At 46.7% G+C, this 18,155-nt stretch overlaps 1 protein-coding gene across 3 annotated transcripts in view; it reads left to right on the forward strand.

The window, feature by feature from the left end:
- Positions 1-4,108: 4,108 nt before the first annotated feature.
- DVL1 (dishevelled segment polarity protein 1) overlaps positions 4,109-18,155 on the forward strand; it is a 169,524-nt gene continuing 155,477 nt past the window's right edge. For 2 of the 3 annotated variants that reach the window (XM_044996557.1, XM_044996558.1), the window contains exon 1: positions 4,113-4,521. In XM_044996557.1, the coding sequence (XP_044852492.1) occupies positions 4,352-4,521 (170 nt within the window). In that variant the 5' untranslated portion in view covers positions 4,113-4,351. Of the gene's footprint in view, positions 4,522-18,155 lie in introns of all 3 variants that reach the window. The other variant, XM_044996561.1, reaches the window with a different exon arrangement.

The raw sequence follows: 18,155 nt of genomic DNA on the forward strand, positions 1-18,155 counted from the left end.
GCCAGTAATGAAGGGTAGTATCAACTTCTTAAAAAAAAATTTAAAAAAATGGCTGATCAATGCTTATGCTTTAAGCATTCATCTCCTCCAGAAGGCTATTTCCTCAATCAAGTGGCTCAGACCATTATACCTTAATTTGACTTTCCTTTGAAATGCCAGGTACTGGATTCCGCAAGAAGCAAAATCTTAGCCTTGGTGCACCAATGGTTTACTAGTATGGCAAACCCCGTTTCTCACTATGTACCAAATACATTTAATTGGATTAGCTTGTGGTTTAACTGTAACGTTCATCTGGGTTACGCCAAGAAGGCAGAGCATTATGGGCGGGACACAGGAATCCTTCTGTGAGTCATAAATCCAAGCTCCTGTCTCTATGCTGGCGTGTAGCCATCTGACAATTATACAACTTGTTCCATTTTTAGTTGTCAAAAGTGAAAGCAAATTGGCTAGAGCAGGGACAGGGCTCTGCAGACCCAATCCCTGTGTTAGCCCCTCCTTCAAAACTGAGAAATTCAGAAGGTCATTAAGTACCCACTAAAGAGACCAAAGTCTTGAATATTTGTGTGGGGGTTTTCTTTATTATTTATTAAAAAGATTGAAGAGGACACGGTATCTCTGAGAAGCATAGCTCAGGTTAGAGAACAAGCCTGCTGTAAGGAATCTCGTACATTCCCACCAAGTGATTCTAAAATGTAGTAAAACTGCTGTTTTTGTGGCATATTTTCTGTACCAAACGCATCCCAAAATGTTATGTGAACCACACTGTGTGTGTGTGTGTGTGTGTGTGAGAGAGAGAGAGAGAGAGAGAACTTGGTTGCATGAGCTAGGGTGACCAAATGTCCCGATTTTATAGGGACAATCCCAATTTTGGGGTCTTTTTCTTATATAGGCTCCTATTACACCCCATCCCCATCCCGATTTTTCACTCTTGCTGTCTGGTCACCGTAGCGTGAGCTTATGGAAATCCTCAGTAGTTTGTGCTTATCGCAAGTAAAAGGCCAATATTTAAATAGTGAAAACATAGGTTTAAAGTTTCCAAAGTGACTAGTGGCTACATTTTGAGGGGCCCAACTGGGGACACTTTAAAGAAGACTGATGTTGAGAGTGGGGGTGCTCTGCACCTCCTGAAAATCAGACACCTTTGATGTGTGCCAAATTGGAGACCCCAAAACCGAACCACCCTACAACCACTAATCACGTTTTGAAAATTCAGGCCACAGCTTTTCCTTGCTGTTCACCTTGCATGTCTTGCTAAAGGATTAGAGAGGGATTTGGGCTCAATGGTGAAAACAGTGGGATAAATGCCCGTAGAGAGTCAGGGTTGGAGAACTTCAGTGAATGCAATTTTGTGATTACATCACAGTACGAGGAGTGCCGGCAGATAGTTGGCGCTAGCATTTTGGTTTCCCAATACATGTCACAGTCAGGCCTGGCAAGAGAAATGTGAGACTTTGGCACATCATGTTCACTGCCCCGCCCCTTTCACTTTATTTACACAGATGGCACAGATAGTGGGGGGAGGGCCCTTTGAAATCAGGGCTCTGGTCCACTTGTCTCCCCTTCCCCCTTTTTGTCAGCCCCAGTTACAATGATACAATAGAGAATAGTTAGGTTCCTTTCGGGCGAGATGACTTCTTTTTAAATGGGATGGGAACATAGGAAATTAGGGTAGAAAGAACCATAGGTCCAGCCCCAGGATGGCAGGATCAAACTGTCTTTTGGCTGGGGCACCCAGAAATACGTTTACATTCCAATTAAAAATAAAACCCTTCCCTCCTTGATGACTGATGCACAGCAGGCTGTGTGCCGGTTTTCTGTGCACTGGCTGCCCCATCCACCTCGGTGATGGCTGCTTGGTGGAGGTAAACAGGGCCTGATCGTGCATCAACTTACTACCGCATCTAAGCAAAGGGGCTGCACTCGGTTGTGTTTGCAGGATTGGGCCCATACTTTGTTAAAGCACCTCCGGCTGAAAGATGCTACATAAATGTAAGATGTAGGGTAGGATTTTCAAAGGTGCCTAAGGAAGTTAAAATTCGGTGCCCAATTCCCATTAAAAATCAACAGGAATTGGGAACCTAACTAGGTGCTTTTCAAAATCTCACCCCTCAGGCTTAGACTTGGGGATACCCCCTCTCTCCCCTTTCAAAATAATAAATAGTAACAATGTTAACGAACCGTTTGGCCTACTGCAGCTGCATTAACACAACTGGCTCCCCTGCGGCTCTCCACGGCCACAGGTCATTCAATTACTGAGTTGCGATTTACCTTTCCACAGGCAGCAGCTGAATATTTGGAGAAATGAATGTGATCTTTCTTGGGGGTGGGGCCAAAAGAAAAAAAAGGAATATAATACGCCTGGGGTTTTGCTGCAGAAGTATTTTTAATGAACCGTGGATTCCCCATGACCCAGCAACATACTTTTTGGAAATCTTCACAGGCCGGTTGCCCTCCTTTGGAATTTTTAAGGAGGAAGCTGGAGTCACTCAAATGTAGGAGCTACAGAATCTGCTCCCCTAAAGAGGTGTTCTTTAGAACCAGAGGACCACCACTCTGCTCCAGAGCACCGCTCTCATACCTGGAGCAGTAGGACCAAAGCTACTCCAAAGCATGGGGAGAGCTTTCGTTGGACTGCTCCATGACGTCTGAGAAAGGATTACATTTTTATGACAGGTAAAAAGCTTTGTAGATGCCAACCACCCCAGCAGTATCTACACTGGAGACATTCCCAATCAGCACCTATTAAAGATTTCTGAAGATGGCAAATGTCTCTCTCTCTGCTTTCTTATTAGCATAGGCTTTGGTCCATGACAACTTGTACTAACAGCAGGGGAACACTGAGCATGGTGATTAGACAGAAAAAAAAAATCAACCCAGCTCTGTTGAAATACAAAGGGAAGGAACAACCCTGATTTGGCCAGTGACTGCTCTGCTTTCTGTACCTGGCTGTTTCCAGTTACAAAGCACAAGACACATTTTTCTGCAGCTACCAAAATCTCCTTTTTACCAGCTCTTGCTTGGTTTAACCTCAAACTCTTTTCTTTTTTTTGCCTAAATTTCAGCATTCGTTGGTTTCCCTCTACTCCAACTATTAATGCAAAGCCAGTGCCACTTGTGTCCTTATCCCACAGGTTAGTCCTGTAAGGAGCAGAGCAATCTGCATAAGAGAAGCAGGTGGAGGGGCTGCGAATGGGCCAGGCACCAAAATTTGGCCAACATTTTCAACCCAGGCTGACTAATGTGTTATGCCCCCAGATCCATATTTAGGCAGATACATAGAGCAGCTTGATTTTTATTTCAATGGGAACTGTAGGTGCTCAGCTGCTGCCCATTCATGAGTCGTTTTACTGGAGTCAAAGGGGCTGCTTGCATGAAGAGGACTCAGAGGAGGGCTAGATCTGGCCCATGTTCCTGTGTAACAGTAAATCGCTCTCAGTCAGGAAATGACAGGTATGAAGCGAGCTGATTATTTACTATAGCTTTACTATCAGGTTTCCAGGCATGGCAACCATAAACCCGTGAAATGCCTTTAGCGTGGCTATAATTCAGCCAAGACCGCCAGCCTCAAAACGGCACCAGCTGGTACTTTTGTTTCGTTAGGAAGATTCTGGTCTTTGTCCATTTCAATCCGCCCAGGAACCAGCCCCCCCGGTCTATTTCCAGGCAGCCAGCAGGGAACTAGCGACCCGGGCCATTTCGTTCCCGGAGTTGGCGGATCACGTTTCCACGGCGGCTCGGAAGCCAGGACCGGCGCGTCACATGATTGCAGGGAAAAGCTGCGGAGCCGGGACCCCGCTTTGAAACCCCCTGGGCAGCCGCGCGGTGCGGGGCTGGTAGGGGCCCTCGGAGCAGCCGGTAACCCGGGGGGGCGGCTGGCTCCTGCGCCGGCTAAGGGCAGGGGCCAGGCTGCGAACACGGGGTCCCTTTAACTCAGCCGGGGGAGGAGGCAGCAGCGAGGAGGCTGGGAAGCGGCTTTACTCCCCCCCTCCCCACCCAGAGCAGCTGGCGAAAGCGGGTGGCTGCAGCGGCGGCTCCAAACGCCTCCCCGCCAGCCGGCTGCGTGCGGGGCTCCTCCAGCGGCGTTCGCCGCTCGCCTCCCCGGCGAGCTCCGGGGCATGGCCCGCCTCCGCGGCGCCCCCTCTCCTCGCCCGCCGGGCCGGGCCCGGGGCCGGGGCCCGCGTGCATTTCTCCCGTTGAGCAGCTAGAGAGCGGTGCAGGGAATGAAATCCCCGGCGCAATAGCCAGGAGCCGAGCGCTCCCTTCCTGTCTGCAGCCGCGCCGGGCCGGGGCCGGGGCTGGGGCAGCCCAGCGAGTGACGGGCAGCGCCGGGCTGGGCTGGATCTGCCCCCCCATGGCGGAGACTAAAATCATCTACCACATCGACGAGGAGGAGACCCCCTACCTGGTGAAGCTGCCGGTGCCCCCGGAGAAAGTCACTTTGACAGATTTTAAAAATGTCCTCAGCAACCGGCCCGTGCACAGCTACAAATTCTTCTTCAAGTCCATGGACCAGGATTTCGGGTGAGAGTGTGTGTGTAAACCCCCCCCCCCCTCCGGGTCTCCTAGCGCTGTTTGTTATATGGGGGGGACCCCAAATCTTCCCTTCCCCCTCCCCCGTCGGCGGCGATGGGCTTTACACCCCTCCCGGGAGCGGCGCCGCCGAGCGCACCTGTTCCCCGCGCCGGGGGGCGCAGCCCGCGCGGGTCGGGGGGGGAGGGGGGCACTTTCTATTCGTGGCAGGGGGAAGGGTCCGAGGGGCGTTTGTTTGATATGGGGGGGGGGGGAGAATGGAGCAAACGCCCCCAAGGGCTGGGAGATGGGGGGGGGGCGACGAGAGCAGCCCCCCAGCAGCTGTGGCGGGGGGGGGGCTGGGATCGCGCTGGGGGGGTGCCCCCTTTACACGAGGGGAGGGGGCGCGGGGGCTGCCTCTGTGGGGGGGGAGGCGGGGGGCTGCTGCCCGGGGAGGGGGCTGGGGCAGCGCTAGAGCCAGCGGGGTTTGTGCCCCCCCCAGCGGGGCTGGGTAGCGCTGGGGAGGGGGGGGCTGTGTCTTGTCACCCCCACAGGCGGGGGGAGCCCGGCACCGCGGCGCTGGCTTCGCGCTAGGCCCGGGCCGCCGCCGCCGCTGCAGGGACCGGGGGAGGCAGCTACTAACATGGCGGCCCGGGCTGGGGAGGCGGCGGGGGCTCCGGGGCAGCCTCCTTCAATACAGCCCCAGCACTGCCCGGGCGGGGGGGCGGCATGGGGGCAGATCCCCCCCCCCTGCGCCAATTACCCAGCGGGGGGGGGCTTGGGGGCAGCTTCCCCCTCCCTGCCCCCAGGGCCACTCACCCAAGAACTAGGCGTAATTGACTCTGCCCCGGCAGCGGGACAGGGCATCTCCCAGTGCCAAGGGCTGGGGCCGTTCCTGCCCCGATACCCAGGCACAAGCGGGCAAGGGAGGGTCCTTATCCCCCTACCCAAGTCAGACCCACAGGGAGACGGGTTCATGGCCCTTCCCATCTGCTTCAGGGAGACTGGGCCAAAAGCCCTTCTTCTCCTTCAGGTTGCTGGTCCTGGGAAGCCAGGCTGCCTCCTGGACACCCCCCCGCCCCCCGGGGAAATGGGAGAAATTCCATTCCCCAGTACCCAGCTAATCACCCAGAAAGAGAGGCCAATACTCTGCCCTGGCGCTAGCCACGGGGCGTTGGGTAACTGGCTGGCTTCCCGCTGAGCAAGCCCTCTGCTGCTCTCTGCACACTGAGCATCTCCGCTCTCCTGTCACCTTACACATCTGCTCTGGATAGTCTTCAGGACACCCCAATAATATACTATAAAGGACATGACCAAGAATATGCCAACGGACGTATTCAAAGGGCCTTCCACTCTTGCAAGTGCGAAAGCACCTTTGCACGCACCCATCAGGTAGCTGCTTCCTCTCGGAAGTGAACGTTTTCACCCCAAGAGTGTGCAGAACGTATAAAAGCCGATGAAGACGAGGGGCCAGATTTTCAAAAGTCCAATTGATCTGTGGGTGCTTTCCCTCGCAAATGAGGGGCTTGTGTACTTGAATTTGTTTGCATTCATATATAAATATAAAAAAAAAAGTCCAATGCCCTTTGACAGTTTGTCATAAATCAGCTTTCAAAGGGTAATAATCCCTCTGTAATACACAGCTGCACTTTTTGGTCTTGGGTGTTTGTATCTGCATCTATCACTGGCAAGACATTTCTGCATTTCTAGATTGCGTTTGGAAGAGGATAGATGAAACATTTGTCGAAATGTAACGTGCGTGATCTAATGCCTATAGCATCACTAACATAATAAGCATATGAATACAGTGCCTGGTATCTAGAATGACTCTATCGGTAATATTCATACCATCTTAAAATGATATTCTCTTTATTGCTTCTTGAAAGCTTGAACCCTGAAGCTTGTTTCTCCAATTGTTTCTCCATCAGCACTGGAACATGTTTCTATGCTGAAGGATGTTTCTTATGTGGTAGATTGTTTGTTTATATTGGTTTGTTACTGAGCTGCTCATGCACTGATTTATTTATTTTCCTAGAATTTGGAAACGTTTATTTTGAAAAAAGTACATTAAGAATTAATTTCAAAACAAACACATGGGGATGTGTGAAATGGTCCAGATATTAGACCAGCCAGTTGGGCCTTCTGAAGTACTTTCTTTTTAATAGCACAATCGAGTACAACTTAAAAATACGTATATCATGTTGGACAAGCATAAAATTTGCCTGTCCCTTAAACTTATGTTTTTCTACATGAAGGGTGCTGCAGTATTGTGGGATAGCCTTAAAATGCCAGCTCTTCGGGTGTGTGATCCAACCTCAGTAAAACCGGGCTGGATTCTGAGTTTGTTGGGACTGCAGGTAAAGTCACTCATGTAGTGCTGCCCTTGCTCTTTGTCCAGGTGAAGGATAGTAGTTAACAAGAAAATCCTGTGCAGGATTCTTGTTTGTTTCAGTTCTCTTACTGCCCGGATTTTCATCTCTATCTGATCCATTTGCCTGCTTGTGAAAATGGAGTTGGCATAAGAGTGGGGAGTTGCAAATGTACAGTCGGATTTTGGATCCGTCAAATTAGTGTCCCTTTAGTAAACAATATTCTCCAATACAAATATATGATACAGTTGATACTTTGTAAAAGTAACGTGTGTGTGTGTGAGAATGGCTGCAGTTAAGTTGTCTGTGCTGCCAGTGAAATGTGGAGTTGCTGCTTAGTGATACCGGGGGAACCTTGCATCGTACAGTGGCAAATATGAGGGTGTTTGGTTGAAGCCGTTGTCTTAGAGAGGGTCCTGGTGATCTTGTAATATGGAACTGGAAAGGTTTTGCTTTTCCAAGTAGCAAAGGTACAAATTTGTGAATGGGATTCATAGACATTAACATCACCAGCATAAATTATATGGTGATAACATGAAGCAAGATACACCTAGCAAACTCAAAGCTAAAGGTCATACTTGGTCTCTAACTGCTGCTCCCTTGTGTATGTAGTACATAGGATAAAATTGAATTCCATTGCTGCTCACGTGCGGTACCTGGCACTCCACCTTTTGAAGTGCCCATGTGCAGACGTGTGCTGAAAAATTGGCAGTTCCAAGGCTTCTACTATATTCTGCTTCAGGAACCAGCAGCAAAAGAGAAGCCAGACCCAGCGTGTGAGCTAGAAGATCTTAAAATTTTCTGATGGGGGAGGGGGAACTCCAAAACATTAAAATAAGGATTTTAAAAATATAATCTGCTGCACTCTTCCCTGAAATGAAATAAGAACCTTTGATCTCTATGAGGGTCACAACACAAAATGTTAACAGTTTGGATTGCTGCATTTATTGGCTAGTAGCAGCAGTCAGCTGGTGAAGTGCTTGATCCTGAAGTATCCTGTTGACTTCAGCGGGAGTTGTGGATGCCCACTGAATCGGGGGCAGACATTGTGGCTTCCCTAGACGGTCCATTCATGCATCAGCACTAGTTTTGTTGCAAGATGGGTCTCTCTAAAAGTTGAAGTTGTTTAAAGGTAAGCGTCAAAGTTTTTGTGCCTAAACCCCTGTTGAAGTTCCTAAATAATATATAACAAGATATGACCTCAATCCTTGGTTTTTTTGAGGGTAGAAGGGTCTGCCAGCATGTATCTGACTGCAAGATTTGTGCCTGTGTGTAAATTTTAAATGGCATTTACTTATCTTTCCTAAGCTTCAGCTCACAATGAATTTCTATGGCCAAGTTGAAAACCAACATAAAATCAGATCTCTAATGGAAGAGCTGATGCAATATTAACAGTGCTAGCAACACCACAACCACTTGTCTTTTTTTCCTTCTGTGACCACTGGAATGCCCCTTTCACCTCCCTTCTTGATGTAAAATGTCATCATCTTATAGCAGAGCTCATTTCTCCAACCACCGATGGCTTCTCTGCATCAAGTTCATCATGTAGTTGGTGACTGGGGAAGTCATTGGGGCTTCCTCATGGGCGGGGGGTGGGGAAGAGAAGAGTATGTATACATATATAATTCTTTAAGCAAGTAATCATCTTATTTCAGGATCCAGTTCAAAACTGTCTACCTTGTAATGTCACTACCTGGATTTGCTCCATCCGAAACTACAGACCTTCTCTGAACCAAATGTAGAGGTGCCGTGTCCCTTAGACTCCTGGACCCAATGAGCCCGTTTCTGGTCTGAGGGATAGCATGGGTGTGTAAACTATATATGTTGGTCGACGGGGTTCAGTCTAAAGCCCTGATCCTGCAAACACTGATGCACGTGCTTAACTATATGCATGTGTGTAGTCCCACTGCCTTCAATGGGACTGCTCATATGATTGTCAGCTCATGGCCAATGTCGGTAAATCCTAGGTGTGGTGGGACTGAAAGGTGTAAGTTACACCAATGTAGTCTTTCCTCTGACTTTCTTCCTGTCCCCAGTCCATTAGCACCAGCCTCCTCTTTATCCCACCCCTCAACAGAGTTGGTGCTAGAGCCTTCTGTGCAGCTCCTATCATCTGGAACAGCTTTTCTCTGTTCCTCCACTTTATCATCTCCTCCCCATCCCCGGCTTTCAAATCTCACATGAAAACAAGTTTGTTTCTCCTTTCTGTGTACCTCTGTTTCTCTCTCCTGCTGTGATTATTCCACTAACTGTGGTGGGGAACTTTGTAAAGCATTTCAGGATACAGTCTGTATGAAGGGCTGAAGACTAAAGCTGTGTTGTGTTGTAGATGCACTGGAGTAGGAAGCTATTGGCGCAGTAAGGGTAGCGTCTGCTCCTGTTTAGGGCTAGTGTCTCTGATCGCATATTGGCTTATGAATCAGCCTTGTCTACTGGTCCTACTAAACTTTTATTGCTTCCTTTATAAACACAATTACATATGAAAAGCAGAGAGAATTGGAGAACCAATTTGCATTTTGACTGTCAGGACAAAGTATTAACAGTAAATATGGGTTTGTGTTTTTATAATTTTGTATCCTGAAGGGTGCATTTTTTTTTCAATAGCAAACAGGGAACTATATCTACAATTTCCACTAACAATCACAAGAATTGTCTGATTTCCTCTGAACATCCCTGAAAATGTTCCCTGAGGAATTGTTTTTTTTTCTGTTCTCTAAGATTTCATTTAAAACTGAAATGTTCCTGTCGTTTGGAGTTCTCTCGCTCTAGACTTCTGTTCTTGGCATTGCTGCTCAATGGCCGTGCAGAGCTATAATTTGGCAAGTTGACTGCTTGGCAGGGCAGTTTATAAATCCCAATATGGAATGAAAAGTAGTTCTTGTGTTAGGAAGGCAAATGTTTTTGTGCAGAAGTGGAGCCTTCTTCCGAAGCCAGCGATCAGGAACTGACTCTGCAATATTGCACATGTTGTTGTAATTATGGCCCAGCCTTTCCTGGATCCTGAAATAATGTAATAAATAACTGTGTTCAGAAATAATGTATACATGGAATTGTTTCCAACCCGGAATGACCAGGGTTATTTAGGGCAAAGAGAAGTGGTGTTAGAACAGGGGCCTTGTTACACAGTCTGTCTCATGTATCTATGCTGAGTGTTTGGCCAGCCTTCAGCATGCTGCTCGGAAAGCACGGTAGAGGAGGTTCTAGGGATCTTTCTGATTTAGTTAGGGCTTAATTTACTAATGCACAAAGTACTTAATGTTACAGCCTCAGCCAGCTATGGTAGTGTAAACCGGAGTGATGCACAGGTATGATACAGAACAACTTAACATCACTTGAAGTCTGCTTATATCAGGCTCATAATGCATCTCCCATGCCTGATGACCTCTGCACCCACTGGTGGGGGCATGGATTGTCTATACTTTGAAGGTACAGTATTTTCCTGCTACCTTCATATCTATAGCTCACAATAATATATGAATGCAAATATTGCCTTACAGCTCAGAATCCAGCTTATTCACATGAAGTGTCCATAATATCAGATGAGCACATATATTTCCTACTCGTCTCCTTTGTAAGGAAAAGCTCTGGAAAAAAACCTAGTGATTTATTATACTGTAGAACACTGTCCAATAATGTGTGGTTTAGAGCTGGAAACTATGAAAGCAATCAACTCAAAGATAGAGCAATTAATTACAGGACTGCATGTAACGTTATCATCCTTGCACTTGGTGTCTGGGCTGCAAAACATTAACATGCATCCATATTTTATTGAAATGTATGACCAGATGTAAGGGACGAGGGTGAAGGCGGCACAGCTTGGCCTAGCATTCGTGGCTGGACTGCTGCCTACAAGGACAGTCATGCGGTGATAGTCAGCGAGCCGGGCTCAGAGTAATTGCTAGGCGAGAATCAGGGTCAGAGTCAGGCTGGAGTCAGAGACTGGAAATCAGAAAGCGAGGTGAGGCCTGGAGTCGCAGCAAGCTCGAAGTCTGGGTGGTTGCCTGGACAACTTCCTGGCATACCCTCCAGAGTGAAATAGTGAGCATGGGCCAATCAGAAAACCCCAGCGTGCTGTAACTCTGGACCCGTCGGGTGGTACTTCCTGTGGTGCATATTCTTCACAGTGCTCCCTGGATGTGGCTCTGTGTGCCCCCTGCTTGGTGGCAATGTGGGAACGTCAGCTGTCCGAGGCTCTGCAGACCGGGTTCTGGTCCTGCAGACCCTTCCCCAAGCAGAGTTAACTGTGGAGTTGTGACCACTTTGAATATGAGTAACTACGTTCTGCTTTCGTAAATCATCCAGCAGAAACTCCCTGTTTAAAGTGTTCTTCTGGCCTCAGCCAGCTCCTTTCACTGAGGCTCAATCCCATGAATTTAAATGGAATTAGAGCAGTCTGGGGATCCATTGGACTGAAAGTTGATACAGTATTGCGCTTTGCTTCAGTCTGTGAAAGTAATGTCAGGTTATTGCTACACAACACTGGGGAAATGCGAAGTCTGTCAATGTTTTTCCTACTAATCTTTCTTTTTGTACTTGAAATGGGAGTGTAGGTTTTAGCTAGAGGGTGAACCCCTTGGAGTAAAGAGGGCCTGAGTTCTAATCCCATTTTTGACTATGACTCAATCTATGGCACTGATGAAGTCATCAAAACCCCGATTCAGCAAATCACTTAAGCGCATGCTTAATTTTTCACATGTGGGCTTTGACTTTCAAAGGGGTCAAAGGAAATTAGTTGGCTCATCGAATTCCTATTGAAAGTCAATGGGAGGTGGATGCCTTTGCTCCTTGAGGCCATTTTGAGAATCCTAGCTATGGTTATCTCCCACTGACTTTGTGAGACTTCAGCATTTGCTTACGTGCTTTGCTGGGCCAGGATGGAATTAGACAGGTGGGTAAACGTGTTGAAATGCCGTGCTGAATTGGAGCCGTAAGGCCAAGTTTCCAGAGTAGCTGGGTGCCTGCTGCTCCTCCTGCCTTCCAGGGGGTAGATGGTGCTCAGCACTTCTCAAATCAAGCCCTTAACATCTCTTCCTCAATTTCCCCATGAATGATATTTACCTATCTACACAGTTTGAGGATTAAGTAGCTATGACCTTATTGTGAACAAATCAATGATGAAACATTGATCTACAGCAGCTGAGAATCTGGCCCATTAGTTTGTAGACGTCATCGGAACAGCAAAAGAAGAAGAGAAGAGCAGCAAAAATGATTAGGGGTATGGAACAGCTTCCATACGAGGAGAGATTAAAAAAGACTGGGACTGTTCAGCTTGGAAAAGAGACGACTGATAACTATAAAATCACGACTGGTGTGGTGAGGGTGAACAGGGAAGTGTTATTTACCCCTTCACGTAACACATGGACCAGGGGTCACCCAATTAAATGACTAGGTAGCAGGTTTAAAACAAACGCAAGGAAGTACTTCCTCACACAATCAACCTGTGGAGCCCACTTCCAGGGGATGTCGTGAAGGGCAAAAGTAAACTGGGTTGAAAAAAGAATTAGAGAAGTTCATGGAGGGTAGGTCCATCAATAGCTATTAGCCAAGATGGTCAGGGACACAGCCCCAGTCCCTAAGTCTGACTGCCAGAAACTGGAACTGGATGACATAGGATGGATCATTTGATAATTGCCCTCTTCTGTTCACTCCCTCTGAAGCATCTGGCATTGGCCACTGTTGGAAGACAAGATACTGGGCTTGATGGACCATTGGTCTGACCCAGTGTGGCCATTCTGATGTTCTTATACAAATTAGACTGCCTCTCTCTCTAACAAATACATTCCAGTGCAAATATCTCTTTCAAGTGATACGTGCGTTTGAACAGACGGTGCAACAAATTAGTTCCTCTAAAAGTTTTTCCCCACCCTGGGTTCTTTTAGGCCTTATCTGCCTATCTCTGCTTGCTCGGACTATTATGTAACTGGTTCTTTTGGCCTACAGACATCAAAGTTGTCTTAAGGTCACGCTCAGCTGTTCCACATGATGTAAACAAACAAAAATGGCTGCTCAAGGAGTTGAATGCGTGACACGTTACAGGACTTTGACGAGGTTTTATAGCCCTTCTGTTGTTGCTCACTTAACTAGCATTGTAGGGAGGGCCCAGAGTCTGAAGGACATAGGTAGCAGCAACTTTGCTTATTCAGGGCTTGAGCCGAAGCCCAGTGCAATCAATTAGTCTTTCCATTGATTTCAGTGGGCTTTGAGTCAGCAGTTCCTTAGCTATCTAGTTTGTGTTTTTGAATTTTCAGTTTGTTGTGAGTACCAAGGGGAACAGATGTTTTTTAAAGTCAGATCTGCCAATATTTCAATGAGCGGCACCCACAAAAATGTAGGTAAAACAGGTGGCTGAGTAGCATCATGAGAAGGGATAAATTTATCAGAGGCAGGGAAATCTTCCAAAGCCTCCCTTCGATTTGGCGCTGGGATTTTAACTAGTTACTGCATTCAATGGCAGCTAATAAGACTTCTGTGATTTAGGATGGTGTCTCGACAGCAGTGATTCTCAACCTTTATGGGCCACTCAATAGGTCTGCCAGATGGGGGCCTTGACTGGTTCCATGGAGCAGCCACCTGCTCCTATTCTCCTGAGTGTGCGCCAGCCTGAAATGGAGCTTGGTCTGCGCCAAGCCCTCATGCATGAAGTTGGCAGCTGTCCCAATCCATGGTGAGTTGGAGAGCAATCAAAACTGATGGCCACGTGCTGTTCTCAGTCAAACCAGTGTCACTGTGGAGTAACGGAATCACTTAGAGCACAATTTGGGCCTGACTAGCTGGGTCAGGCAGCAGTTGGGTCCAGGGAGTTTTCAGCCTTAAGGCAGGGAGGGGATGCTAGGTTAAAAGTCACACAAGCCTGAAGTACTGATGCCTTGTACTGACCTGGGACTTGAGTTCCATGGTCAATGCTTGTTCTGCCACTGACTTCCTGTGTGACCTTGGTCAACTCACTTCGGTCCCAGTTCAACAAGGCATTTAAACACACGTCTGTGTAAAAAGTTAGACATGTAACTAAGTGCTTTGCTGAATTGCTAGGTATGTGCTGTACTTAGAGCCTTGTTTGCTGTTGATAAAATGAGGGCAGTTGAACTTCCCTTCTCCAGCTTTGTCTGTCTCATCTGTTTAGGTCGGGGTCGGCAACCTTTCAGAAGTGCTGTGCCGAGTCTTCATTTATTCACTCTGATTTAAGGTTTTGCATGCCAGTAATACATTTTAACATTTTTAGAAGGTCTCTTTCTATGAGTCTATAATATAGAACTAAACTATTGGTGTTTGTAAAGTAAATAAGGTTTTTAAAAATGATTAAGAAGCTTCATTTAAAATTAAATTAAAATGCAGAGCCCCCTGGACCGGTGGCCAGGACCAGGGCAGTGTGAGTGCAGCTGAAAATCAGCTTGCGTGCCGCAGGTTGCCTATCCCTGGTTTAGATGTTGAGCTTCTAGGAGCAAGGACTGTCTCTGTGATGATTTTTTTTGCACAGAGCCTGCATAAGTGGGACCTTTAATTTTGGCTGGGGGTGGTAGGTATTATTGTCCTGCAAAAGCTAAATCATAAAGGTATATGTACCAAAGCCTGTGCACTTGTAACCGTACTAGCATACATGTATTTTGCCAGATTCATTCTGATGCTTTTCTATAGTGCAAGTCACGTCTTATTTTAAAGGTCCAGCTGTCGTATAATCGAATAATTAAACCAGACATTGTTCTAGTGGCAATAACATGGATCCCAAGGACAGCCCTGCTCTGAGGGTGGAGTGTTATATTTTATTAAAAACGAGTGCTATGAAAACATGCCAAAGGGATACAGTAGGTTTGGCCTGCTTCCTGTGGCTAGTGATCTGCTGTGAGACAAGTGAGAAAAACAATTTAGTTACTATTCCTAGAACTAAACCTCCCCCACAATGTGTGTATAGTCAACTATCCTGTAGGCAGGTAGCCTTCCTGCCTTTGATTTAACCACACATGTAGATTGTGCAGCTGTTAAAATTATTAAGCGGCTCTAGGAGTGAGGTTCAGAACACATCTGTGGGCTTACTGCTCCTGTAATGAATGAATTTATTTGTGACGTGAGTGGGATTAAATAGGGTTTATTAAAAAATCATTTGTTGAACAATTATCATCCTTCTAGTCTGCCAGAGAGAGAGCAAAGCAGGTTCACCAGGAGGGGATCCATGTCTACATTTTCAAAATCAACCTTAAATAGCATGGGAACAGATTAAAGATAGGATTAAGGAATTCATTTACATGCAGTTGTAAAACCTGTGAAAATTGCTGTGGTATACTGGAGATTAATACAGCGGGTTGATTTGACTTGGATTCTGCTTGCCTTTGGGCACGTGCCTTGGGTTTTAGAAAATAGGCTTGTTCCTGCTTGTCTTTGGGATTCTACTTGAAATGCAGCCGGTAAGTGACTGTATGCACCTTTATCAGTTATCATTCTGATTGCTTTGCAGAGTCTCAGATGTTGGCGATGTTAGAGAACCAAGAAATTGCACAGTTTCTTTTGTGTGTGTGTGTGGGGGGGGCTGGGTTGACATTATTGGTTAAAACTAATTCGTGGGGGAATCCTCTCAAAGGCATGAAACTATCTACAGTGTCAGTCTTTTTTGCAACTGCTATGCTCCAACAAAAGCATATGGAAGCTGATGAGGTGGTATAGCTGTAGTGTGTGTATATATGGAATTTACTTCTTAGCTCATTCTACATGGTCTCCTTGTTCTTCCAGCCTGCATCTTCCTTTGAATCTTGCTGCCTGTGTCAATTCAGCTGCCTTGATAACTGAAATTGCCTCTCCCACATTTTCTCCAGGAGTTGGAATTTTTGAGTGTTTATCCCATTATAGCTGGCTGCACCCTGTGACTAGCCGTTCCAAAGGACAGGGGAATAATGAACAATACTGAATGTACAGATACATTGCAACAGATGCCTTTCTGCCTGCCATGTCCCCATAGTGTCTTGGTAAATCTGCTGTTGCACACGACTTGATCGCTTGTATGCAAAGAACTGAATTTCTATAGGAAAGCCGATGAAGAGCAGAATATGTTGCTGGTTCCCATGCGAAATGTTAACCCCAGCAAGCTTTAAAATCGAATGCCTGCTTGTGCTTGTGCCAAAGGGATCATTCGTGGCTTGTAGAAACACTCTTGCATATAAACGCTCATCGCTAAGCCCAGCCTGTTTTACTGAGTTTTCTTCAAAACAGCATCTTGAAAGGGTCACCACGTATTGATGATCTGTAGAGGAACTTGAGATATAATACTGTGAAATATTCTCCATGGGTCTGATGCATCTAGTCAAGTGGTTTTTGGAAATGGTCAATATCAGCATGATACACCAGTAAATCACGGAACATAAAAACTTGCTGGATGAAAAGTCCACAGGTTGAGAAAAGTAACCCCACTGTTCTTGTTCCGTAACTTTCTTAGACGTTAATTGACTGTACATGATCTCTCTCAGAATGATGCAATGTTGGGCTCAACTGGCTGTCTTGCTTTGAATTGTTGAACAGGAGCAGTTGCAGTACACCTGTGGCTCAGCAAGTGACCCCTTTCTGGCTACAAGGAAGCTTAATGGGTGATTGAATTGCCCATGTAGCTGGCTCTAAAAGAAACTTTAGAAGTGAGGGCTGTGTGGAGTTTTCTTTCTCGACTCCACTGGAGTCATCGGGAGACTCGTGGTGAGAGTTCCTTGTATTCCTTCACATAGTCTTCGAGTTCTTCCCCAATCTCTTTGCCTGCGAGCTCCGTTCCCTTTCCTTCTGTCTTCAAGGAACTCTTGCTTTAAGTGATTACCACTCAAAAATCATGACGAACTCTGATAATTTCTTTTCTGAAACAGCGTCCCCATTCATAACCATGATGGGGAAATGACAGTACTTCTGCCAGGAGAAAAAAGGCATCCGTCCGTGCTTCTGTGAAGCCAACACATGCCTTGGGGATTTCATAGACCTCAAGTTAACTTATCCCATACCCTGGTCTCCTTCTCACTGTTGTCTTGAATGCCTTGTAATGATCCATAGGGATTCCTGATTAACAATTTAGAATTCCTCCCCAAGGGCCCAGATTGTTAATTTGCATACATTAACTCGTAAGTCAGTCTGTCTTTATTGCTACCTGGTTCAGCTTTACCATGGGTAGAATAAACGTGTACGGCAGTTGCAGCTGTGGCCTGAGACAACAGTGATGCTCTGACACTGATTCCATAATACTGGCCTTCTCCCACCATTTGTCTGGTCTTTTTAGAGCTAGGACAGTTGAGTGTGTGTTGTGTGTAGCACACTGTGACCTCTAGGTACTGCTGCAGTACCAATAAAAATCTATGGCACTCAAGCCTTCATGCCACAATAAAATGTGCGTGTAATAGATCCCTGCCAGATGGGAAGAGCTGATATTTCATTTGCTTTTGTTATAGTAGGTGAAGCAGATACTACTGTATGGCTCATATGAATTAACTGTGTGTGAGTGTGTCTTATTAGCATTGAGGTGCTGTGATAGGAAGACCTAGATGGACAGACCAGTTCCTTTTAATCAGTGGAAAACCAAGCAAGGTGTGTTGTGGGTGCTCGGCTATTTGCACAGCCCGAGGTCCAGATGAGTTCTGTTATTGGATATATCTGGGGTACCTAGTCATGAAAAGACTCTCTCTCCTGCCCCTTCACCAGAGCAGGCTCGTTCAGTGTACCTTGTAAACTTGGGGGTTGGCAGAAATCTTTTCCTGATGGGGCCTAAATTTTTCTCTCTTTAATTTCAACACCATTATTTGACTTACTCACCAGCTGTCTAACCTGGATGCATAATGCTGGGATGGGGATGGACTCTCCTTCAGGTAACTTGTCGAAACACCCAGTGAGATTTGTTGAAGACATGATTACACAACTAGGGTGACCAGACAGCAAGTGTGAAAAATCGAGACGGGGGTAGGGGATAATAAGTGCCTATGTAAGAGAGAGCTCCAAAAATCGGGACTGTCCCTATAAAATTGGGACATCTGCCCACCCTGTGCACGACTGTTCTGCAGCCAGTGCTACCGGGGCCTTTGAAAAGCTCAAAAGCGTCTCTTGACTGCTCCTGGTTTTTTCAGAAGGAATGTGTGATTTTTCTGGGGGCGGGATGTAGGAGCAGGGGGTGGTTGGTGTTCTAGGTGGGGTGTGGATCTGCTATGTGACTGTTAGTTAGATCCTCATCTTAACCTTCTCAGCAGACTGATGAGACTGAGTTGAGCTGTAACTTTCCTTCCAGGCTTAAGTGCTCCATTTGCACCTGAGCATTTCCTCGGGCAATTAGCA

This window comes from Mauremys mutica, chromosome 21, assembly GCF_020497125.1.
Source record: "Mauremys mutica isolate MM-2020 ecotype Southern chromosome 21, ASM2049712v1, whole genome shotgun sequence".
NCBI classification, from domain to species: domain Eukaryota; kingdom Metazoa; phylum Chordata; order Testudines; family Geoemydidae; genus Mauremys; species Mauremys mutica.